General features: G+C 44.1%; 1 protein-coding gene, 1 non-coding gene and 1 pseudogene across 2 annotated transcripts; 1 reads left to right on the plus strand and 2 right to left on the minus strand.

The window, feature by feature from the left end:
- Positions 1 to 4,402: 4,402 nt before the first annotated feature.
- Positions 4,403 to 5,330, plus strand: LOC124689869 (annotated as a pseudogene).
- Positions 5,331 to 5,948: 618 nt separating this feature from the next.
- LOC124693671 lies at positions 5,949 to 6,068 on the minus strand. Its single transcript, XR_007000140.1, has one exon. It is a non-coding gene; the product is annotated as a U5 spliceosomal RNA (small nuclear RNA).
- Positions 6,069 to 20,101: 14,033 nt separating this feature from the next.
- LOC124691920 (citrate synthase 4, mitochondrial-like) lies at positions 20,102 to 26,204 on the minus strand. Its single transcript, XM_047225208.1, has 20 exons — positions 26,080 to 26,204; positions 25,641 to 25,718; positions 25,447 to 25,509; positions 25,267 to 25,308; positions 24,688 to 24,753; positions 24,541 to 24,606; positions 24,044 to 24,157; positions 23,761 to 23,824; positions 23,364 to 23,446; positions 23,054 to 23,103; positions 22,890 to 22,967; positions 22,614 to 22,742; positions 22,478 to 22,520; positions 21,912 to 21,998; positions 21,568 to 21,669; positions 21,122 to 21,229; positions 20,976 to 21,026; positions 20,810 to 20,883; positions 20,636 to 20,687; positions 20,102 to 20,553 (listed from the first exon to the last, which is right to left on the minus strand). Exons 2-20 carry the CDS (start codon positions 25,689 to 25,691, stop codon positions 20,458 to 20,460), a joined length of 1,419 nt encoding a protein of 472 aa, XP_047081164.1. The 5' UTR covers positions 25,692 to 25,718; positions 26,080 to 26,204; the 3' UTR covers positions 20,102 to 20,457.
- Positions 26,205 to 26,687: the final 483 nt, after the last annotated feature.

Below are 26,687 nucleotides of genomic sequence, written 5' to 3' on the forward strand. Positions count from 1 at the left end.
AGTTGCAACTGAAAAATCTCGGTTGAAATCTAGTACACAACTCATAAGTCATGTTGCAACATATTTCAACCAAGACATTTTTTCCAATTCCAGCCCCATTTATAACTTAAAAATCTAAGTTGCAATCAAAGAATCTTGGTTAAAATCTAGTAGGAAACTCATAAGTGTACGAATATCAAAGCAAACCCAATGGTATGGAACTTGATTAACCACTAAGTTTTTTTAGGCAAAGGCCCTTCCGGGCATGGAAGCTGCTTTATATAACCACGGTGAATTTACAGATTACATCAGGGACCTCAAGAAATAAACATTGTAGAGACCAGCCCCAAACTATTGTAAAGAAGACCCTAAACATATTCTGAGAAAAGCAATCGGGTCCTTCTTCACCGGATGAGCACAGAGGACCGCGTCCATGGCCTTCCTCATCGGTGTCGGGGACAAAACCGCTTGGAACCGGGAAGAAGAGAGACTCCACCGCTTGTCCTTCGAGATCCCTCCACCTAGAGGTTGAAGTGTTGAACCAACACCAAACGACATCATCGGCGTTGATTTGGCCACCTTCTGGCCATTAGGATCAAGAACCGATCTTGGGCGACCGAGATTGTTCTCCATGAAACAACAACATCAACACTTCCCCGCCGCCATCGAGGCCGCCCCCAAGCTCTATCTTGACTCCTACCCACGCCAACACCACGTTGGTATGGGAGAAGAGCAAAACCAAGCTGCAAGGGAGAGGCAGACAAGTAGCACGGCAGACCTTATTTAAGGAGATGTTGGCCATGAACTCCTTCCTCATCTCCGGTTCCCACCGATGGAGCTCCATGGGAGAAGGAAGAACAACCGAGGCGCACTGGATCAGGGCCCAAGAGCTCCAGTACTCCACTCCTAAACACCAGCATGAAGCCGAAACTACATAGTAGAAACACAACCCTACTACTACTATATACATGGGACCTTATGGCACCTCCCTTCCGCCATCTCCAGCTGGCTACGCCATCGCGGAAGGATCTGGCTTGGCCCGGCTGCTCACGAGCGACTCTCAAGGCTAGACGGGAGAGGATAAGGTCGGGGAGAGAATGACTCGCCATGAAACTTGTATGAGATTTATTAAAATTTAAATGAAATTGCTAATTCTAAGTTGCCCGAGATTTAATAAATCAAAGTCACCTATTTTAACCGTTAGATTTATTTGTGCCAAGATTCGTGTAAACTTTCGGTTTGTGTTAGCACGCATTCCTTCTTCCGCGAACGTGCGTGCTGGGCTGTTGGCGCTGGCCGCTTCGTTGTGGGCTGCTAGGCTTTGATGCTTCCCATGCCTTTGAATATGTGGTGTGTGGCCCTTTTGTTTGATATGATTTGTTGCTTTTTTCTGTGCTCCATTGTTGATTTATGTAAGAAAAATGTGTGTAACTAAGGCTATAATTACATGTGATGTGCCTCTCATAGAAATGCACACTTGTATTACTACTGAAAGCACATAAGTGATAGCATACATTTTTTAGTTGCGCTTGGGTTATATATATGTCCCTCACCGTTAGATTACGTTATGACTCATGCTGATCTAGAGATAGATGGGTTGAAGTTAGAATTTGCCAGTTTCACAAAGATTGCAAATAAGATTTTTTTTGCAACTGAAATTTTCCAGTTGCAATTCAGATTTGTCCAGCTGTGAGCTGGTTGGAACTGATTATTCCAATTATGCGCAGGTTGCAGCATGGATTTTCTTTTCTACTTGGGCGCTGGTCGAAAATATTCCAGTTATGTGTGGATTGCAACTGAAACTATTCTAGTTGCGCGTCGGGTTATAATTTAGATTATGCGAGTTGCGCGCGGGTTACAACTAGGATTTTTTTCTATTTACGCGTGGATTGCAACTAGATTTTTTTCCAATTACACGCAGGTTGCAACTGAGATTTTTGTACTTACGCATGGATTGCAACTGCAATTTTCTAGTTACATGTGGGTTGCAACTTGGATTTTTCCAATTGCGCACGTGTTATAACTTGGATTATCTCAGTTGCATACCGGTTTTAACTGATATTATCTAAGATTTTTTTAGTTACACATAGGTTACAGCTTAGAATTTTCTAGTTGCACATATATTGCAATTGAGATTTCAACGGTTACACATGTGTTGCAACTGAGATATTTTTAAGTTGCACATGAGTTGTAACTAAGATTTTCTGAGTTACATTTGGATTATAACTAAGTATTTTGGGTTGTAACTGAAATTTTATCTATTTTCGTGTGAGATCTTTTCACTTCGCACTACCCAACTAAGTCGAGATAACACTTCGGGTGCAAAATAACACTCGTTTACATGTAGTGTGCAACTGAATGATAATTACACAAGGTATGCAACTGTTGCCACACATGGCATGTAACCGAAAAAATAGTACTTACACGGTGTGCTGTCTGTTGTCTATTTTCTTAATCTACAGTAACAACGCGAACCTACAAGAAATTGAAACATGTTTACGTGTGGGCTGTCACCGCTATAATGGGATACTTATTCGTGGGCTGGACATAGCTCATGGCCGAAACACAAAAATATATACATGCAGATCAGCGTGACTGAGATTTAATAGATCTCATCTCAGTCAGCTGAACTCTAGGCGTGCCTCAATTTAAATGTATTTAAATATTATTTAGTGTCTAGATACATTCTAATGCGGATAAAGGTTTAGAGCATCTCCAGTCGTGTTTCCCAAAGAGATTTGGGGCATGTCTGACAAAAAAAACCTTCCCAACCGCGTCCCCCAAACCAGTTTTTTGTCCGACGCGATCCGATACGGTGTCTGGTGCCTCGAGCCGTCCCCGCTACAAGGGGACGCTCCGAGGACGACATGTCCCTGCTGAGAGCGTCGACAGAAGGAATATCTCTCCGGACGCGGGCGGCGCACGAGAAGAAGGGCACACGAGGCCCCAAGTGGACGGTTCTGGATGATCTATGTCTGTGCAAGTCGTGGGCGACGGTGAGCCATGACTCCATCATCGGCGCCAACAAAAAATACGGGAAGTATTGGGCGAGGATCAAGGCCGAGTTCGATGAGCGCAAGCTCATCAACAGCGACTACAACAAAGTGACAATGAAGAGGACCAAAAAGCAATGTCGACGCGATGGGCCATCATCCAGGCGTCGGTGAACATGTTCCATGGGTACCATCACGATTTAGAGACCAGAGGCGACAGCGGCGCCGACATCAGCCAACTGGTACGACTCTTTCTTACTTAATCTGTAGCGCCTACATTGTGTTCGATGAAATGCTTGCGCTTCCTTTGGTTAGTTTGACAAGGCCATGAATTTGTACTGGAAGAACTCGGATGGGCATAAATCGTTCGCATTGATGCATTGCTATAGCAAGCTCAAGAAGAACCCCAAATGGAAGTTTACGCGCATTTTGTTGTCGAAGGGGAAAGACGTCATTGATCTGGATGCACCGCTGGCAACATCGGCAGGGCGCCCTATCGGCAACAAAGCTGCCAAGGCCGCTTTGGCCGACGCTGCGTCCTCCGAGAAGACGCAGGCGTCGCTCACGCAGTGCCTCGTCAAGGTCTCCTCGACCTTGCTCTCCCGCGAGAAAAAGACCGAGGAAAGGTGGGTGGCGATGCTCAAGAGGCAAGATGAGAAGATGGAGCTGAAGAAACGCAGGGACGACATGTCCCGGCAGAAGGAATATCTCTCCGGACGCGGGCGGCGCACAACTTCTTCAAAGGCCAGATCCTCGACGTCATCGAAGCCAAAATAGCGGCGGCCGAGGCAGCGGCCCAGGCAGCGGCAGCGGCCCTAACCCCGAAGCAAGAGCCGACAGACGCGTCTGCGACAACATCTGCTACTACACCTGCATCGGCCTCTGCCTCGACGTCGGCGACGGAACATGCACACCGGTCAGATCACGACGAGTTCATCGTGATCGACAGGCCTACGTCGACTCAGGATGCGCCGTCGGCGTCGGCGTCGCCCTACCCCAACCCCTTCTTCTAATTCTTTCGTCGACATGTAATATGATCGCGCGCCCAGTACTTTGATCGCCGATACTCTGATCGCGATGACTTCGACGGAACGATCTCTTTTAAATGTAAACTATTTGAATTTTTCATTGGGGACGCGACTGAGGAGCAACGTCCCCCAAACAACTCGTCCCCGAACACTCGATTCGGCGTCGTTTGGGGAACGGTTCGAGCGACGCCACTGAAGATGCTCCTAGACAATTTTCGTGCGTGGAACGGAAGGAGTAGTTGTACTAAACGTGCTCCGCGTGCTAGGAACGGGCCACCCTAGTGTGCTGCGTGCGTGTATACACGACACCACAGCGCCGACCACCCCATCAAAGCAAGTTATCAACATACCAACTCTCGCAGCACTCTCCATTCCATCAGAGTTCGCCTGCCGGAAGTCAGCATGGCCGCCACCAACACTACAGACCGGCGCCAAGCTCTGCAGGCGTTCGACAACACCAAGGCTGGCGTGAAGGGCCTCGTCGACGCCGGCGTCACCACCGTCCCGCCCATCTTCCACCACTCCCCAGACTCCCTCCCCACTTCTTCCTCCTCGGTCACCATCCCGGTGATCGACCTCTCTGCCCCCCGGTCCGATGTGCTGGCCCAGGTGAAGGCGGCGGCGGAGACGGTGGGCTTCTTCCAGGTGGTGAACCACGGCGTGCCAGCCGGCCTCCTCGCCGAGACGCTCGCGTCCGTCCGTCGCTTCCACGAGTCGCCGCCGGAGGCCAAGGCGCCGTACTACACCCGCGACCTCGCCAAGAAGCTCCGGTTCAACTCCAACTTCGACCTGTTCCAGTCGCCGGCGGCCAACTGGCGCGACACCCTCTTCTGCCAGGCGCTCCCGGACCCGCCGGGGGAGGACGAGCTCCCGCCCGCCGTGCGCGGCATCCTGCCGGCGTACTCCGGCGCGGCGCGCAGGCTGGCCGTGGCGGTGCTGGAGCTGCTGTCGGAGGCGCTCGGGCTGGCGCCGGGCCGGCTGGAGGAGATGGGGTGCGCAGACGGGGTGGTTGTGGTGGGCAACTACTACCCGCCGTGCCCCGAGCCGCGCCGCACCCTCGGCACCAGCCGGCACTCCGACCCGGCGTTCCTCACCGTGCTCCTCCAGGACTACGACATGCCCGGCCTCCAGGTGCTCGTCGGCGGCGAGGAGGAGGAGGGTGAGCGGCGGCGGGCGTGGGCGGACGTGCCTCCGGTGCCGGGCGCTGTACCGGAGCGTCACCGTGCCGGAGTTCCTCTCCCACTACGACGGCAAAGGCCTCGACGGGCGCCCGGCGCTGGATTACTTCCGTCTTCCTCCCCCTGATGCGCCTCAGATACCAGCTGAATGATTTAGTTTCCATGCCATCTTCTTCGAGTTCCTCCTTCCATCGTCAGCAACAACAGAGGAGATGGAACACCGATGGAGGTGGGCATGTCATTGCCGCCGGCCGGCGTTCCGGGTTTAGCTTGGACTATGCCGTCCGCGTGGCTCGCCTCGTACAGATCGATCGATTGCTGTCAGGTTCAGGTCTGCACCGCTGCCTGTCAAGTAGATCATGCCAATAAACTTGTTGATCCGAGTCCTGACAAAGACAAGTCGCTACTTGTTCCATTGCTGAATTATTGTTGAGAAAAGCGACTCGCCTATCTTATCGTACGAGGATCCCTTTGGCTGGTTCGTTGATGACACAGGGAAGTAATGTTCCAGTCAGCTATCTTTTTACAAAGGAACATGCCCAGCTTTTCTCCCTTTGATGGCTATCATCGTACTAGCATGGCAACTAATTCAGATACATTAGCTTATGTAGGGTGGGTCGCATCTGCAATTTTGTCACATTGATGATACTTGAATAGAATTCTCCCATTTTGACAGCCTAGACATGTGCAGGCCAGATGCTCATTTTCTCTTCAGCAGGTTACTGACCAGAGGAGCACCGAAATAACGTTTGGTTAGACTGAATTGTGGGACCCCTCCTGTAGAGAAAGGAACCCTTCAAAAATAAGCGTATGCTGCTTAGTGTGGCGTGCACACGGTATTCTTTAGTAAAAGGCGAAAGAATAGTTCGCTTTGTGCTCACCACGCAGCTGCGTGCCTCTCTCGCTGCAGCCTGGCCGCCTTCTTATAGGGCTGCTGGCGAGCGCCCTCTCTCTGCGCGAGCAGTGTGGGACTAAAAACTGGAGCTGAACCTGACCGGGAGCGCGAGCGTTCACGACAGTGCGAGTGGGCTGCGTTACTAGGACTCGCTACTGGGCCTGGGCCTCCAGAATGGTGAAATCCAGACTGGCTGACTTCATTCCAACGACTTTGAGCGCGATGATTTATGCTAAAAATAATAATCTTTGGACACTCTAGGTCTCTAGCTCGTAATTCTAGCTGCCTATTAGCGGCACTGGTGATCAGTAACCCACTGTCTGCGTGTTCCAGATTCCATATGCCCAGCTTTGGTGCACCATGTAACAATTGTTGATTAATTTTGAAATTGCCAGGAATTCTTAAAAAATAATACTCTCTCTCACACAGTTTATAAGGCACGCGCGTACCCCTAGATCGTAAATTTGATCAAGTTGGCATTAGTTATATGTTATAAAAATTATATCATTAGAAACTTTAGATGTTCTACTTTCTAATGATATAATTTTTACATTATATAATTTAAAATATATAGGTTAAATTAACGACCTAGGGATACGCGCGCCTAATAAACTGTGAAGGAGGGAGTAATAATAACTAACCATTTTACTACGTTGCTTTGATGAATTTGACTTTTTGCTACACAAATGATGATGAATTTAATTCGAAACCAAATGCAGTGAGACAGGTGTTCTCTTGATAATTAAGCCCCGCTCCATCTAAAAACGAGAGGGGCCGAGGACATGCCTGCAACAAACTAGATGGTATATACTGAACTTGGTCTTGAAAAAACAACATGTGGCAAGTAAATTTTCACATGGTCAAACAGAAATATCTACAATTTGTGAACCAAACCACAATTTCAACTTTAGAGTATAGAAGTACAATGCCCGAGCTAATGCAAAATACTCCTGACTCTAAGTAGTAATTCATCAAATCTGCATGTTTTGCAAATAATATCAGTTGCAGGAAGCCCCAAATGGTTGCTTCAGTCGCTTCTTGCAGGCAGAATCATATAAGCGGCATATACAGAAGTCATAAGTGTTCCTTCACTCCTTCAGATAGCACATAACCTGCAGTTTACCGACAAAATTTGAATCGTGGTAAACAGCAAACATGTGCAGAGTCTTACCTAGCCTCTCGAACCTCTAAATGAATCTAAATTTTACCGTGCATGAATACTCCACTACAGATAATTATCATCAACTTTACAATAAGATCCATCTTCAGTGAACACGTTAGCTTGTTCCAGTGTGATGTATTTACGATCTCCCACATTTCTGCGGCTTCCACTCCTTCAGGATGTGCTCCACGACTTCCCCCATGCTTCACACCAACGGCTTCGTCATAGACCATTGTGAAATACATCTACATGTTGAGCGATCTGAGATCAACAGATATCTGTGATTACATAGGATGGAAGCATAGATATGTATTCACACAGCTTTTTTTCGAAATGAAAAAAAAAAATGACAAACTGTATATCAACTCTTTGCTGAAGATGGAATGCCATAACTAAATGTTCCAGTAGTTTCTAGACACACACTACCAAACTCGGTACTGTAGCTACATTAGTTGTGTATACAATTCCTAACTTAACCTCTTCAGCAGCATTCAATATAATTATCTTGGGAAAGAAAAAAGTATTGTGCATGACAGGTTAACAGGCCCAGTTCGTTGGACAGAAACAACAGCTGATGCACTACAAGGTGTTCCAAATTATATCTACCTAACGTACACAAAGTAATACCCACGCCCCTGAATCCAAAATAAGTTGTAAAGAGAAGCATAAATGTTTTGCTTTTATGAGATATCAACCCTTTGCTGAACGCGTAATGTCTTAACTCATAATTCCAGCAGATCCTACTTCCTACGCGCATACTCCCAAATTCAGTAGACACATTACTTGTGTACAATGACCAATTTAACCTGACAATTTGGATTCAGCAAACGGTTATTCATCAGCATGTAATATCATTATGTTGAAAAAAGAACTGTTGCACATGATTAGGTGAATAGACCCAGTTCATTGGACAGAAACAACAGCTGATGCTCTACAAGAAGTTCCAAATCATATCTACCTAACACGCACTAAGTTTCTATTAACAGCCACGTGCCCTCAGTCTGAACCAAGTGGTGCAGAAAGTAGTTTATTCAGGAACTCGAATCAATAAGAAACACTGGAAAATTAAAGATGGGTGCCCTATAAAATAAAGCCTTTCTAACTTGAACATCTGCGCCCTTCCAAAATTCACCGATAATCCGGGGTTTGGGGACAAGTCAATGCTGTACAGATACAAAATTTGTTAAACATCTGATATGTTTTGTGCAAAATAAACATGGTGAGTAAAGAAAAGATGATGCGCTTAGTTTTTTTCACAGTGCACATATGATCAACTTTTTTTCATGATTTTTGTTGTGTGTATAGGAAGGAATAAGTACTACTAGTATCATGACTATTTATGGATCTTTTTTCTGTGCCCGGACTGCAACGTCCCTCATATGAAAGGGCCTTTGCATTCTCTCTAGAGTCAGATATTATTTAACATTGACCCAAACTCAATTTATTCTTCAAGGCACATAGTTCAAATATGTCTGTATCACTTTCTTCACTGTCAATGTTGCAGGTTTGTAACATGCTAGCCTTCTTGTTCTCTCTGTGGTTCCCTAGCTTGGAGACCACGTAGTTGCCGCTGGCATTGTACTCATTGATCTCCAGCACCACCGTGGACACGTCGAGCTGCTCCTTCAAGCCCACCAGCTTTTAGTCGTGTTGATTGGAGATTTTCTGGAAGACACATCACATTGTGTTAGCTTTGACACTGCATTATGTACTCGCTAGAAAGTGTTTAAGACAACGGCAGAAGATTCACTCCAGTAATTGGGTGTACCTTGGCTGTTTCACCTGTCGTCGTTATCTTGAAAGGACGCCAATTAGCGTAGGCGAGAGGACGATGAACAAATCAGCTGTCCTATTAGTAGGCCACTCCTCTCTTTTTTCTCAATATCTTATCATCGTATCTCATAAAAAGACATGTGTCAGAGCTCGTCTAACAATATCATAGTAGAGGTGCTCATAATAGCTTGTCTTCATCCAAAACTCTTCACAACTATAAATCCACCTCTCACATTTTTCATCAACAACCGCTTCGAAAGCAGATTGCCAAGAGCAATCCTTGCACATCGAGATTGAACGATAATCAATAATTCCTCTGATCACATAGTGTTTGGGGAGGCGATGCCTAGCAAAAACTAGGTTATTGAATTTATCTACATGTTCTGAAAAGAGCCTATTCTCCCAATTGACAGAATCATTACCAGTGTCGAAAAAGCCTTGTGTTTCAAGCATAGTTTTAAATAGCCGGCTATAGCCCCGCTATAGCCCGGCTATAGCCTTTCGAGCAAGGTGCGGCTAAAGGCATTCGCGTGCTAAAAGGTGGCTATAGCCCGCGGGCTATAGCCTGGCTATAGCCTTTTTTGGAGGTCGCGGCTATATCCTATAGCCCGCTATTTAAAACTATGGTTTCAAGCCCATTCATCAAAACTCCGAGTTGACCTTTCAGCGACTCATTATAAAAGAGGCTTCGTAGACATTCAGAATATTTGATGACTTGATGCTGGATTTTCACAAGTTCATCTCTCCGCTCTAAAGACAATATTATTTTCACTTACTGTATTTGATTATTTCTCTTCTCAACTCAGATTACAAAACTCACATCCTGCAAGACTACGACACGGTTTGTAAACAACTCGGACCTGACCTCCTAGCACGACACGGACCAAGAAACCTATGTAGGGAACTACTGTGACTTTAAAAAACGGATATTTAATTTGGGGTGTGTATGCTTCCATAAAAGAAACATATTTTTAATTGTTAAAAAAAATTAACAATTTTTTTTTGTAAGTACATCCTAACAATACATGTGTTAGTATGGCCTCGCGAAAAGTCGATATTTTTGTGATCGATTTAAGGAAAAAAATATTTGTCACAAACAAACTTATTTTTATGACCAAATTTTGTCTTTTTTCACGGCCCAAATGACACGTGATTTTATATGGAAAGACTTTATGCGCACGCACCAAGCATACGAAGATGTATATGAATTTTTCTTTTGAATTTTTTGACGTTTCAAAACATATCAAAGATATATTTCAGAATAAAGGAAACATATGCATCCAAGAGCAAAAACATCATGGGCATTCAACTAGTTTGTGGGCCACCGTATATCCTTGCATGTATGGTGTATTGTATTATGTTTACATGTGCGACAAAAAAGTATGATCCTGGCAATTGATGGACATTCCGCTAGTTCACGTAACACCTTCTGATCCGAGTATGATTGCGAACAAAATGGGAAAATCGGACAAGGGTTGTGATTTATTTTTGAATAAGGGTAGGACGTTGAGTACCCTAATTTCATTCAACTCATAGACATTGTATAGAAAGGATTACATTGCCTGATAGTTGCAGTCGCTACACAGCTATAACTATAGGACATGCAAGATTGCTATGAGTTTTGCTTGAACAAGAGCAGATGGGTAATGCTTTTGAGGCTTGCATTGCCTGTTGTGCACAAGAGTGAGCTAGATGATTGAACGATCTGTTGATGTGAGTAGTCTTAGCATTGAAAGGGAGAGTAAGATCCTGAAATTGCAGTGATTGCCATCTTATTTCCATAGTGCCGCAGGGTTTTTGGCTCCAGGCGCTGCAACGGCTCTAGCCAGTCCAAGGCAATCTTCCTGCAACATTAAAGAAGAAGCAATTTTTGCTGACAGGAGAAAAGCCTCTGTGATAATGACATCTCTACCAAATTACTACCTCCGTCATTGTAAGAAGACGAAGCTGATGTGAAGCTCAAGTCCAATGAAGTCAGGATTGGACCCATTTACAAGGGTTCGTGCGAAGCTACTTAAAAAACATGTGAATTCACTTTTAAATGGTACTTTGATCGATGAGAACTTTATACTGCCTAAGTCATTGTACTTATGTATGATCAGGTACGAAGACGGAGCAAGCATCGCACGAGGAGGAGAGGAGCAGCTGGATATGAAGCTAGACATGAAGACATTCCATGGACGCGCAAGGGAGGAGAGGGAGGCATGCGCGACGGAGGAAGAGAAGGTCCAGGCCGGCGCCACGCCCGGTCCAACCGGCCGCCACACCGGCCGGTCCGGCCCCACGCCCGGCCATACCGGCCACCACGCCGGATGAGCCCGGCGCCCGCCGGGTCCTACGCCGGTGCCAACCAGGCCATGTCCAGAAGCCCTGCCATCCCTGCCCGGTTCTAGCCCGGTGCCAGGTCCGGTTCCAACCGGCCCATCCGGCCCCTGGTCCGGTCGACCAGCCCCCAGGTCGGTCGTGTTCGAGTTAGTCTCGACCAGATCCCGATCTGGGTCGGTTATTATTGTTGTTTTTCGACTTCTGGTCGTTCTAAACCCCTATATAAGTGCCCAGGACGCCCTCATAATAGCTTTAGACCATGTTTAAGATAAACCCTAGTTCATAGTTGATTGCTTTGCAACTCTATTGAATCTATACACCAATTCGCTCCATCTGGTGTTTTGCTACTGAAAGTTTGTGTGATCTGATGTTCCATTGGGGATTAGAAGGTTGCAATTTACCGCTTCGTCGGCGGCGGATACGTGCGCAAGTGTGTGAAGTTGCGAATATCTTGCAGGATTGAGAGCTATTGCATTGGCGACAGGAATCGATCGAGAGACTTCGTCGACGTCATACAAGTCATCTCCACCACCGTGCTTACTGAGAAGATCGGGCAACCCCTTATCACTCTGCTTCTAATTTGGGGCTCAACGTAGGGTTCTAGCCCGATATATATTGTGAATATAGGTATAACAAGTATATTATGTCTTTAGACAACTTGTCGATTAAGATATGATAATGATTACATCTGGCCACGCCTGGTGTTTAATGAAAGCACATAAGTAATTAATCCAATAATTAAGGCAAGATTAACTGTGAGCACCGTGAACCATTGATCTTGTCTGGCACCATCCTGGCCATAGGTTAACTGAAACCGCAACACCTTGCTAACTGAAGAATAGCAGGTACTGACATATTGCTACCCTAAGAAATAACTGCCAAGATAATTAACGAAATGTTACCCATTGAGCTCACGGCAATTCAAAGCAATGGTGTCAAAGAGTCCACAATCACCCGCCTAAAACAGCGTACAAGTAGAGAACACAGTTGCAAACTCTGATATGGAAAATTAAGAACCTACTATAGAAAACTAGATGCACTTTCACTGTTGACGTTCAAAAAGAACCTACCGACATAGGCCTAGAGGCGATGCTGTTAAAAAAGAACGAAAACTCATATGCACCATGTGTGATTGTTTACACACATTATGTTTACATGTGCGGAGAGGCGAGAAATTTAACGACCGGGACACAGGCATTAACATAGTTAATGCAACATTGGTACCTTTCTGATGAACGTCCCCTTAATATTCGGTTTAGGAGAAGCCTTACAGGATATAAATGGGGACGGTGGCTACACCTTGTTGAGTGGCTCATGCATATCCAGTTAAATGATCAAGAAGATAATTTTACTTGGAAGTTGATAAGCAATGGTGTTTTTACAGTAAAATCACTATATTTAGATCTCATGAATGACAACACTCAATATTTGCATAAGGATATTTGGAAGTTGAAAGTACCACTAAAAATCAGAATTTTTATGTGGTTTCTTCACCGCAAAGTTATTCTAACAAAAGATAATCTAGCGAGGCGTAATTAGCACGGTAGTTTGAAATGTTGCTTTTGTAATCAAGAGGAAACAATAGAGCATCTTTTTATATCTTGCCCGCTGGTTAAAATTATGTGGCGCATAATACACATAGCTTTGAATATCACATCTCCCAATAATATTACACATCTCTTCGGTGACTGGCTGTTGAGTGTTGATAAACATGAAAAAAATGCAAATCCAAGTTGGAGCTTGTGCACTACTATGGGCTATATGGAACACTAGGAATGACTTGACTATGTGTTTAACAAAACAAACAAAATATATTTTTTGCAGGTTATTCCCCTCAATACACACTGGATCCGTACGTGGTCCTTGCTACAGCCGGAGGAGCGGCGACAGGATATGGCTATTGGGTGCAGCCGTTTGGAGACGGTTGCTCGGGATTTGTTCAACCAGTTCAGTTGGCGACCTGTATTTAGAGTGACATGTTGATTAGACATATCGCGTATTTCTTAGTTTTATTTCGATGGTTGATTCATGTAGCGACCTTTTGTGATCCTTGAATTATAACAGACACGATACCAAATAATGAAATAAATGAGGCCGTATGCATCAATTGATGCAGAGGCTGGGTATCCCCATTTCGAAAGAAAAAGTGCTAACGGTACCCTAAATACATCAACATGAGATCCCAGATAACTCAACGAAATGTTACCCATTGATCTCATCGATAATTTGAAGCAACATTGTCAAAGAGTCCACAAACAGCAGCCTAAATAGCCTACGAGAGAACAAATAGAGTTGCAAACTCCGATATGGAAAATTAAGAGTAGCATCACCAGACTCCGGAAGAAACAACCACAGAAAGACTAAAACCATATGACCTCCATCTCTTTAGGCTTTGTCTTCTCCTTGAGCATCCTCCGGAGCGTCCTGAATTCTCCAGCGTCGTCGCCTTTCGAGATTCTGAGTCGGAGAATCTCAAGGTCTGATGATAGAACAGATGGCAGATTCAGCTTCTCAGTAGATTTCCTCCGAAAGTACGCTGGGCCAGATATCTTCCCATTGTTTTCTTCATACAACTGTGGAAACAGAGGTGGCTTATTTGTAAGCTCTTTAGACTTTATATTCCTGGCGCTATGCAATACAATTATACGAACAGATCAGCTAGCAGATGGTACAGGTTTACCTTCCATTGGTCCAAACTAAGCTTGGCCAAATTAGGAGCACGGTTAACGAAATAAGCAAATGGCCGGTAGAAATCAACGACCAACCATTCTCCAAGATACAAGCTCTTCAATTTTCTGAAGGTTGGTCCTTCAGTGACTGGCTTGTCCATCATATCCTTCACAGGCAACAATAAATAAAATTTAGAGTTTCTGGAGTTAGGAAATAACTTTATTTCTTAGACAGTAGCATTGCATCATTGGCAAGAGCTTTTTACCTTGAGAAACGAATCAGACCTAATTAGCTCAAGATGTTGAGCATTACAAAGAGCATCAAGAAAATCATGTCTATCAGCAGCATGTGGATTCAGTCCAGCACCACAATCATTGACCCAGGCATGTAGCAGAAAAGGCATGGCGTCCAGCTTAACTCTTCCTGCAACAGATAACTTCAGGGAAACAACGTTGGGAGCAGATACATGGATCTCGAAGTAATCGCAGGCGGTGACCAACAATGTCTTCACGGTGTCTGAAGATATCCTGAATACACCGAGCGAGCACCGGGATAAATCCAGCTCTTCGAGAGCCGGGCACCCGGAGGTGAGTTTATCTGCCACGGATGGGTCAGACAACTGCATGTAGCGAAGGTGCAGTTTCTTCAAGCGTGGGAGGCAGACAGTCTTGGGCGTGACGACCTGCCGAACCGCTAACGCTGACACGGTAATCTCCTCAAGCGTCGCGCAGTTGAACACGCAGTCGGGCAGCTCAAAATGGTAGGCGGTGCCAAGGGTGATGTCGAGCACGCGGATGTCGTGGCTCGCGACATGGCGCAGCCACCGGCGCTGGTGCGGGAAGTGGTCCGTGTTGGCGCTGTGCAGAGTGAGCGCGCGCAGCTTGCTGGCGTCGTCACGGAGGAGGAGCAGGCTGTCCCCGAACCTCTCGGAGGCGTGGCCGAGCAGGGTGACGTGGGGCATGGTCGCCCACACGTGCCGCCACCGGCGCGACAGGAGGCTGCACTGTCCCGCGGCCAGCCGCGCGTCCAGGGGCCCCAGGATGCGGTGCAGGAGGTCGTCGGAGAGCGCGCTTAGCCTGTCGCGGCCCGCGGTCTCCCGCGCCGTGCGGCCGACGGCGCGGCTTCGGACGAACTGCGCATTTCGTCGAGCAGATGGTGAGCATTGAGGGAAATGAGATGATGACATGTTTGATTTTCAGTAGAGATAATGTAATGTTGAGCAGAGATCGAAACACGGAGATGCATTCCATTCCAGCAACCGAATCCGCACACTCACCATAGGAGGAGTTGGCCTGCGGCCTCTGCCGCCGCGCCCAGTCGTCGGATCGCCGCCCCTGCCGCCGCGCCCAGTAGTCCGACCGTCGCCAAACATTTGCGTGGTGGGTTCTTAATGTGGCAGCTGTATGGAATCCCCGCGGGCGCCTTCGTGCTATGAAGGAGAAGGGGATCCGGTGAGCGGATGCCGCCGTCTCTCACGGTAGCACGGTTGCAACTTCACTTCCCGTTTGTGCGGCAAGTACCCCTTGAAGTTTCAAGTTAAAATTCAAATGTATCCTGAGGCTCGCCCACAAAAAACGGTCCGGTCCAATGTTCGAAACTTTTAACTTTTTCTTGACAATCAATACCACACATATCTCTACTATTAAGAGCAAACTGGTGAATGCCTGGTGTCACATTTTCAGGATGGACAATAATACCCCCCTCCCCACTATGCCTGGTGTCACACCTTCACCTATTTACAAACAAATACCACCGCAGTTATCCTAACTTTCCTAAAATCTCACGCTGAACAGAAAACTGCCATGCAAAACAGATATCGCAAAAATGCCTCCATGCAAAACGCAATACAGCAGCTGCAACAAGTATGACCCAAATCTTCTCAAATATCCCGGCCGTATCCAAGCATCAAATTAACTAACCCATCTCCCGACCATGATGACGAACCTCTGCCCTCTGGCACCTTATCTCCCACTCTCCCGATATCTGAACATGTAGTTCGTGGCCACCGTCATGCCCTCTCATCGCGTCAAGCAGGAAGATCTCGGTAGGCACCAGCCACCCCAGACCCCCCACTACAACTCGAACGTACATGGCGATCAGGAAGATGAACGACTTCATCACCCCGCTTCGGCGGCCATGTTGATGCCGATCAGCACATGCGACGCGAGCATCTTCGCGTCGCCGGTGAGGAAGAGCATCCGGTGGCCGAACCGGCCGACGCGAGCATGTTCGCCGATGACGCCCGTGACCACCACGAATATGAGAAACTCCCTCCGGAGTACCGCCCATGCCGCCCGTTGAGTTGATCCATGTCCACCTGCGCTAGAAGAAGGGTATCGCTACGGCGCCCATCGCCGGCTACCTTGTGCGGCTACCCGGGTACCGCCGACACGCCACCGTGATCGTGGAGCGCGGATAGGACGGGGCGGAAGACCGGTTCGGCTTCGAGCCAGCCGTGCCACGGCAACGGGAATAATCTCGTGGTCGGCCACGGCGAGCGTAGCGGCGCGAAGGAGGACGACTCCATGCCGGCCGCTTCGGGCAATTTTACACTCGCGTGCATTTGGCCCATCTTTCTTTCACAGCCGGTAAAGTACATTTATTTTTTGGATGATCCTAGGAATTTTTTAGTAGTCTTAGCTTAATTTGTATAACTTGCACCGTATTTGCATGTAATTACACGATATAATTGTGAGGTGAACAGCTTGTGAAAATATTAGAACCCTGCTAAATATTAGTACTCCTTAAGTATATCAGTTTAAGTACAATTGCCGTCTGGGCGCCTGGTGTTGGTTGTATCTGTAGTTTTTTTTCAATTAAATGTCGTAAAAGTCCTTTACCGTAGAATGCAACCAAAGAAAACTTTGTTCAGATCTTGTGAGTGTTGTCTTTGCATGACATTAAGAGATGAATGAAATGAGGTGTAGGCCCAGTATGCACACTCTCTGCATCTCCTAAATGACCTGATATATAATTCAGAAGTTAAGATCCTAGAGTTAATAGACAAGTTAATTAATTTTATATTGGTCTATGTAGCGTCCAGTTATTATGCAGATCCGTGCATGTCCAAAGAAGGCAGCCAAATGATACAGTCCATTGCCATGTACACTTCATGACTTCAATCTTGTGTAGCCCAGTACAAGGACAAGGGCAAAATGGTCACACCAAATCTGGTTTGATCGTCCAAGAACTGAGAAATATCCGATGATCACACAAATTCTTGAATGTTGTACATGTTGTGTGTCCTTAGTGCAGTGAGACAATGGTAGAACTTTTTGAACATGTTTAAGAAACAATTTGATGATATATGGGCTTCCTCTCGAGAATTTACCATGTTATCTTTACAAGTCCCGACAGTTGATTTTCTCATGTTATCTTTACAAGCAGCTTATTTTATCGTCATTCTAATGACCAAGATAATGATATGTTTCATTTATTTGCAGAAAGTTGTCTGGATACTGAGTATTTAGTTTTATGCTTTCATGGGATGGTAAAAGATTTGTTTATCCAATTTGCACCGTGAGTACTCTATATTCACAATCTTATTTTTTTTGGGAAGAAAACTTCATGTTAACGTGATACACTAATTGTGCAGGATGGTTACGAGCTAAGGAAAAAGTTTTTGATACACATACTGAAGTATCTGGCTAATGAAGTTGACGACAACATTCCTGAGATTGTGCGAGAATACCTTAGACACGTCAAGGGACAATGGCTTTAATAAATAGCGTATTCGATCCTTGCTTTTCTACAAAATGAATCTTTAAATATTTTTAAGTATTATATATTTATTTTATATACTTAAATATTTGCATGCACTATTTACACACTTATGTATGTGACACTACGGTAAAGAGGCATGGCGAAGCATGAGCATTGAAAGAAGAAAGAAAAAAAAACTAATTTTGAAGGTTCATTTTTTTCCCCTTCAGACAATATATTTTTCTGCAGATGTTTTGATTTTGTACTTGCGGTTCTTGTAAATCGGTGAGTTACTTTGGGAACAACCATATGGTTCTGATGTCTTTAAAGTAAGGAGTCAGTGATCTGTGATACAAACTGTATTTTGCAAATTGAGGGGAGTTGAGATCTTCCACTATTCTTTCACGTTCCAGAAACTTTTTCATGTGATTTTGTTTATGTTAACACGGTGCATATTTCCATTTTTATGTGTTAGTGGTTTTCCTCGGAAATAGAAGAAAAGAAGATCCAATCAAGAGCAGTGGCAAAGAGATGGTCAATGGTAAAAACAGGAATGTTTAAAACATACTATTGTATTTGTATTTTTATGGTCGGTGAAGAGAGAGAGAGAGAGAGAGAGAGAGAGAGAGAGAGGAGAAGGAAGGAAAAAAATAAATTATGTGTTCTTACGTCGATAGGAACACATAATAGGGAATTACGATGTTGTAAAAGAAGCAACGACATAAAATAGAATAAAAATGCATGTCTATAATTTTGTTGGATAGTTCTGAATTTGTTGAGCCGTGGCAACGCACGGGCATTCAACTAGTATTTATAGTAATAAACAGTACATGGCACGAGCTAATTCCAATGATTACAAAATAAAATATAAAAAATCATCAAGATCTTCAAATTATTTTCTCCTTTCATGACATAATATTGTACTTCTATGAAGACAGGCAAAAATAGATACTAAACCATAGACTTGAAAATACCAACGTATGTTTTCCCGTAGTTTTAATTTGAGTCGCAATACCAAGGCTACATACACGTGCGCAACCATTAAGATAGTCAATTAACATTAGGAAGAGTACCAACACTAGTATATCAGGGAAAAATAACCGAACAGCCTGATCAACGTCGTTGGAGAGCCGAGAGTACAAATCATTATTATCGATGACGTAGCAGTCAGGACAAATACTGCAAGGATAATCCTTCTCGCGACAACCATGAGAAAAGATCTAAAATTAATCTCGCGACAACGAATGAGATCTTCTCGTGGAATGAAGGGCCAAAAAACTCTTATTGTAGACCATGCCATCTTCATTGAGGCGGAGGCCAACAAGAAGACCACTATCAAACCCTAACCTAATCCGTTAAAAAACCCTACTTTTATTTAAAAACTTCACACATAGATCGGGTCCCCCACTCCTCCTGACGCCGATGAGACTGGCCGGGGAGGGGGGAACTGATCTATGGAGGAGGCGAAGGTGGAGGCGGAGTTGTTTTCTTAGGGTCGGCTGCTGCTAGGCACGAGCGGGCGTGCTTTCTATCTAGGGCGGTATTCGAAACTTCGACTTTATTTAGTGAGTCGGTGTCAAAGCATGAATTACTTATGTCAGTTTGAATGGAGAGAAGAACATGAAGACACTTCTCCCAGATTTAGGTTCCCGAGGTGGGTAATATTTCTTTTTTTGCGATATTTCTTTAGAGCTAAACTACGAACCCTAGGGTTTACAGTGGTGTGTTGCTTCTCCAAAATTGGAAGTGTTTGGTCTTTATCGTAACCCTAGGTTTTATGGTGGTGTGTTGCTTCTCCAAAATTGGAAGTGTTTGGTCTTTATCGTGGCTATACTTGATGTCAATCAATCCAGGAGACTTTCTTAACATATTTCATACGAGAGAACAATCCCAGATTTGATACTTTGGTATCTCATAAAGGTGAAATATTCGGTGATTTCGTCAATCTTAAGACCCGCTGGATCAGTTCTCAACGCAGTCTTTTGAAGGTGCTCATAGCGAAAGGGTGTAAGTGTGTACATTCATAGGGGTGAGTATGTACGCGTATGTATGAGCGTCTTTGATTGCACTGTGTTTCGCAAAAAAAAAAAACATATTTCATACGATGTATACTTATACCATATACCTCCACTGATAGTAGGATTCTTATGTATTCAGAAGTAAATGCATGCAGAAAGCAAGGATGCTTATTACCCACCGAAATAAAATAAAAATGAGATTACCTAAGTGCCAAAACACACATTAGATGGCCCTGTATGATTTTTTATAAATAATTCTTTACTGTTTTTTCCTCTATGAGAAGAACAACCGAAGAAAATTATACCGGCAAAAGAACAGCAGGATCAAAATCAAAGTACAGAGCTCACCACCATTTCAAAGTATTGCTAGGTCTACCCTCAAGAAGGAAAAACACGTTATATCAATGTAGTAGCATTCTTTTCCATGATAGATTATTCCCCACATCATATAACTGGTATAGTTAACTCGAGCAACACAAACTTCAAAAACATTACCGAGGGGACACATAAAACTTATGTGTCATGTCCTAATCTCTTTATGCCAAATGACATATTAACTGATTCGGTGTTCAAGTAACTGTGGTTACAAAATTCTACCGTCTGTGAGCCTCTTGCTCCAGTTATTGGCCAGGAAAACGAAGATGGTAAAACAAGGCTAACCATGCCTAACTCATGCTCAGTCATTATTAACATCAAAGACGGCCTGATTTGTAAAATGAAGCATTGGTGTAGCTTCAGGCCGCAGCCTTCTTGCAGTGGTTTTCCAGCCACTCCATGGTGACACTCTTCGGTCTTTCAAGTGGCAGGCCGAGGGCACGGTCCCAAATGAGCTGTGTCACAGATAATAGATCAAGATTAGCAAATGGGGGGATCCACAAAACAAGCATGTGAAAGTGGAAGGAGAAGACAGACCTGAGATCCAATTCCCATGCTCCTTGAGACGCCGAACAAGACAGTGTAGTACCTGTGGATTAGGCAAGTCATCGCTGTTACTCACAATGTACTAGATTTACTACGGAGTATTATATCAAATCAGTTGCAGATTAAACTATTAACTAAATAATTTAACAAAAATAAATTAAATACCGTGCTTCAACTAATCCGAAGTGGTTGAGCAAAACTCCACTGTGAGCATCAACATTAGGCCATGGGTTTTTTACCTGAAAATGCATAGCATAGATATGATGATGCCCATACCCAGAAATATGAAATTAAAGGAGGGTAAATCACAACCAATGTCATAGCATATTACCTTGCCTAACTCAGTGAGGATAGGAGGCACAACTTCATACAACTTGGAGACCTGAAAGGGAAGAACAATATATACCGGATTAAGATTGTTGAACCGAAGAGAAACCATGCAGTTAGGATGAAGTACAACGCAGGTTTTAAACTAACCAGTTGGAAAAGTGGGTCTTCAGGTAAATACTTCAGTGCAAACTCCCTTTGGCACGAGTATCGTGGATCTGTATTACGTAGAACTCCATGACCATAGCCAGGAACAACCTATGGATGCAACCCACCACCAGTAATTTAGAGTTTTAAATTTAAGTTAAAACAAACAAACTAAAAGTAGACCCAGATCATCAGAGAAAAGGCATTTGCATAACCAGCCCAGGAGGAAGGATGCAATAGAGACCAAATATAATACTACCTCCGATCCTAATTAATTGTCGCAGATTTAGGAAAAATGTTTCCTAATCTGTCTAGGTTCACTGAACCTGCGACAACTAATTTGGATCAGAAGTAGTAGATCTATTGTGCAGTATTTAACTTCTAGAAAACACATACTCATAAGCAATAGCGTTGGTAGTTGAATAGAACAATTTGTTGAGATAAGCTACCTTTCCACTCTTCAGTGTCTTCCAAACATATTCTTTAAGCTGATCAGTTGTAATGTTACTCCCGGTTTCTTCCATCACAGATTTGATCCATAGCAACACTTCCTGCAGTACATGGTGACTATGGTCAGTTCATGCATATTAATACAGCAAGTATAACAATCCTAGAAGACAGAAAATATGCTTTTTGAAAAGCATGTGTAAAAGCAAGTGATACAGTAAATAGCAAACTGGCAATCAGTTTTTGCAAATTATCACAAGCAATTTGCTGAAGGAGATCCATTTGACAAGCACATGCGAAACAGAATGTTTCTGAAAAGTGAGAACGCTACATAAACTTAGTGTACCTGATTAGCCAAGCCGTGCAGTGGTCCAGCTAAACCGTTCAGTGCCGCTGCAAAAGAAAGATAAGGATCTGACAGAGCACTTCCAACCTGTGATTGAATGTATCACATTAGTGCTGGATAAGGAGGCAAGGGTATAAACAGGAAACAAGTAACCATCAAAGCACAATAATTACACAAGTGGACTTGGAATTTAAGTAATGAAGAACTCAATAAAAACAATTGCCTCAATACAGTTGCTACTTGCTACTACAGTACATTTTGAAATATGGTTATCCTACAGTCCTTAAAGAGATCATCCCTGGTCAGTAGTGCTTTTCAGGAATAATGAGTGCTTGTTTGGTTTATGAAACATACTAATGCATCACAGATATGTAACAAACACATTGTGCCTAGCCACAGGTCAGCAATGATATATGATGAAATAGTGCATGCCAAAACTGCAGTGTAACGATGCCAACAGATCAAAGTATCTTAGTGCAGCCAGCAGTCATCCTTTGGCAGATTCAGAACAATTGTAGCAACACTAACAAGAAAAATCAAGATAGACAAAATGAAACAAATATTACCAGATGCCCAGCATGAGCACTAACATTCCCTCCTTCGTGATCACTGCAAGAAAACAGGTCACGGTACAAGGGAAAATCAACCCTAAATCCTTCAGCAAACAAATATAGAAACTGAAATGAGGATGGATGAAATTACGTGTGAATTGTTATGTATAGGCGCATCAACTCCAGCATTTTGGGGTCATCAAAACCAAGCATGTGTGAAAAATTTGCTGCGTAGTCCAGTGTATTATCAGCTGCAATAGTTTTCCCGTCCTTGAAAATTCTTCACACAACCAAAGAAATAGGTATATTACTATTTTGTTGAACAAAATTTACAGACTCTGGATATAAATTAGAAAAACCCTTCAATGACCGATACCATGTTCCGGTTAGTGTAGTAAAAGATGGTGTAGGATAAAAGAAATGCTACCTCCGGTAAACATATGAAGCCACTTGTGGAAGCCGAGCAATCAAATTTAAGCTATCTTCATATGTAGGCTCCCAGAACCTATGCAAACAACAGTCATAAATGCCATGCTACATCACCATTGAACAAATTAATAAATTTAGAGGCATTATAAAGCTCGTGCATACTTTGATTTATGAATTCCCTTCTCGTAAGCCTTTGCAAATTCACTCTCAACCTGTAATAGAGTTAAAATAGAAAAGGCTTTAGGTTAATTCACTCACTTTGAAAAATCTTGAAGAATTTCCGCACGCCTTATGAAATTTTAAATTTTCTTATTTCCTTTTTATGGCACTAGTTTCAAACTCAACACACCAATGTAATTTTGAATTTTATCATCTTTTTCCTAGCGACAGTAGTTTCAAACTTAGTATATCCATTCGAAGTGTTTTTGGTGATAAACAACAATACCGAACAATACATTAAAAAAAGGCTTACTTGGAGTGCCATCACTCCAGTGGTAAACTGTGTCATTGGATGAGCAGTTACAGGGAGAGCATCTATCGCCTTATAGACATGACCTGCATCCAAGTCAAATAAGGTGCTTCAGAGGAAAGCTCAACTGAGAATTCAGCATATTTATAAGCAATCATAGTTTATAGAACAGTGTCCATGCTACAAAATTTTAGGAGTAGAATATATTCAAGAAACTCAAGATCAACTTCTCAAGATGAAGATTTAAATAAATCATAATTTATCCCAGGTGGAGTAAGAAAATGCAAGTTACTCTACCTAAAGAAAACATAAGTAAACAACGGAGACCATCAATGGATCTGGCTTAAAAAATATCATGTACTACACTTAAAACACTACTAGCAAGGAGGAGGTAAGGGACCTGGAACAGTCGAACGGCTAGCCAAGTCCTTTGATAGTGCATCAACTTGCTCCTTGGTTGGCACCTGAAACAAAGCAGCAACCACTCAGCCTGAGCTAATAGCTAAGGGCTTAAAGTTGACAAAACAAGGGGAGAACAGGGCAAAATCAAAATAATAAAGAAAAATCGCGCCAACAGAACTAACAAGAAACTTTGACTGCATCAACAAACAAGTGCACTTCCTATTCTGGAAGGAAATATTTTTTTCAGAACTATGATGGGGTAAATGTTTTATAATGCAAACCTTTCCCGTCAAAAGAAGCCAAAGGAGGCCCTCGGGTAAAGGTTCTCCATCTTTAACTGCTGTGGGCAGTACTTTCTGACACTCTGGAATGGAGAGACCTCTAAAACGAATACCCTGGAAAGAAAAGAGATAAGATATACAGTGAGATAAGATATAGTTCTATCGATACTCTGCAACAAGGCACCCATGCTAAAAGATGAAATCCTAAAAGCATTAATGCTTGTAGTCAAGCAAGTTCCTGTATGATGAATTGAGCAAATTAAGTCCGCTACATCTTTTTTAAATCACTGTACCATGGTCAATTCTAGAAACTGACTCATATTACTGTGCAGGCACACAGTAAGCTCAATTTTGTTCTACAAGATTAACTGCAGACTTCCATATAATACAATAATCCATTTTCTAGTCTACTGAATGTTTCAAGATATACAAACTAATATGTAATTTTCCCTTAATGCAGCACGTAGCACCATAAAAAGAGAACAATGCAAGGATACCTCCTCCGCGTCAAGTAAAGATGTTTCCCAGAGCATTCCAGTCATCCCTCTCATCCCACCAAGGACCTGGAGAAAGTAAAAACATTGTTCAGAAATGGCCCAAGTAAAGAACACATAGTTGATGCTCATCAGACATAATATACATACCATGTCCACAGTTATGTTTCCAAGCTGGACCTTTCCATGCTCCGACTTTAGTTTCTTTAAGCGATCCTGTAACAAGATGCAATGATGACTAATAATTTTGAACTGACCGAAAAAATTAAGAGCGGCGAACAAGCTTCGAAGCGCACACTTCTCTAACACATGTTCTGAATATTCTGATTCTTTAAAGCTAAGTGCAAACCTGACCCCGTGAAAATAATAATATTACCAGTGTATAACAGGGTAATCATCTGATCTGTTTTCCTATCATCCAGAGAGCAGAAACTAGTGCAACGGAAACATCATATATTTACAGCAGGGTAAATCTGTTTCTTAAACGTGTTAAGGTCTTGAATGCTAGTTTAGGATTATAATAATTTGCCAGCACATTCCGCCACGGCATTTGTGAATAATAGAAGGTGCTCAACACCATAGAAAAGCAGAAACTAAGCATGCTGTCGCACAGTATCACATGAAGTGAAAAGAGTTGACACTAGTGGGACGAGATAAAGATGAGATAAGGAATCAGATGCCACGAATACATTACAGCAGAAATACAGAATGCAGCAGCGAGTTACAAACCTGCTGTTCGGGAATCATTTCCTGCAGCTGGGACTTGAGATCCTGCATTTGCAGAAACACAGCCAGCGTCTGTCAGGTTGAGCACATACCAAAATTCCTCTCGGTAAAATCTAGGCATGGAAACAGCGAGCTAGCAGTTTGGATCAAGCACATGATAGAACATGATGGTAGTCATCTTACGAGATCGGAAGCGCTCTGCATCTGCAGCCATCTGACACCACCGAGCGTGGTGGCGTCATGCCCCTGGAAACACGAGCAAACAAATAAAATCCCAGTATCATCAGCAAAAGGCCTATCTCGGCACACGGACGACGCGCCGCCGACAAACCAATGCGACCACGGGGTGTGGTGGATGGATGGGATTCGCTACTCACCATGCGGGATCGCAGCCTCGAGACCGCGGTGAGGCCCCGGAAGAACGCCATGGCCGGAGCACGCGGCTACCACCGCAGCTGCACAGGACAACGAACGAAAAAAATGGTTCCATCAGACCGACCCTAGGGCTCCACCACCGAATCAACCAAAATCCATCGGGAAAAAAAAAACACGAGCACGCATGCGCAGCAAGCACATCGAAGCATTGGCTCCTACAAAAAAATCCTCCAAAATCGAAAATAACAACGGGAAATCGCCAGCCAGAACGGATCCGGAAGCCCGTCCGGCAAAAACCAAACAGCGCACGGAAAATCTCGCGATGGTTTGACAAAATTCCGGGGGAAATACCGAGATTGCAAGGTTGTTCCCGCACGAAGATTGAATCGGAACAGAGAAATCCGAAAGGGGAAAAGGGTTGGAACGGGGGCGAGGCCTTACGCGTGGGAAGGAGAATCGAATGGGATGGGAGGTGGCGACTGCGCGACGAGAGCGTCTCCGGGAGCGGGGGAGGATGGTGGAGGACGACGGGAGAGCCAGCAATTTGGAGTTGCCTTCCCCTAATAAATCGCCGGCTCTTTCGTTCCAAGCCCCCGGGAAATGCTCTGTTTTGCACTCTTCCGCAAGTTTCGGAAATAGTTTTCTCTTTGATTTTTCTTTTTTATAGTTAGTTGATTGACAAAATTGGTTCGTGCTCTCTCTGCCTGGATATATTTAAGCCGTAGAGCCATGAAGACGAGTTAAACACGAATTGAAGATTATTGGTTAGCTATAAAAAGGGTGTTCCGAATGCACCTTTTGGCCTTTGCCACCTACCAAGGGCGAGGCCAACCGCTTGACCACGAGAATTTTCTATCGGGAATTGTACGCATGCCTCCAAGGTGTGAACGAGAATACTTTGCTTCGCGTGGGCTTTTCTGAAAACGACCGAGGAAGAGATTTGTCAAGATTTAAAATCAGTTAGCTGGAAAAGCGACCGACTGGCAACGCGATAATAATCTTCCTTTTCCGGGGCAACGGAATGGAAATTTCTTATCTTGCTCCGCAAG

This window comes from Lolium rigidum, chromosome 2 (genome assembly GCF_022539505.1).
Source record: "Lolium rigidum isolate FL_2022 chromosome 2, APGP_CSIRO_Lrig_0.1, whole genome shotgun sequence".
NCBI classification, from domain to species: domain Eukaryota; kingdom Viridiplantae; phylum Streptophyta; class Magnoliopsida; order Poales; family Poaceae; genus Lolium; species Lolium rigidum.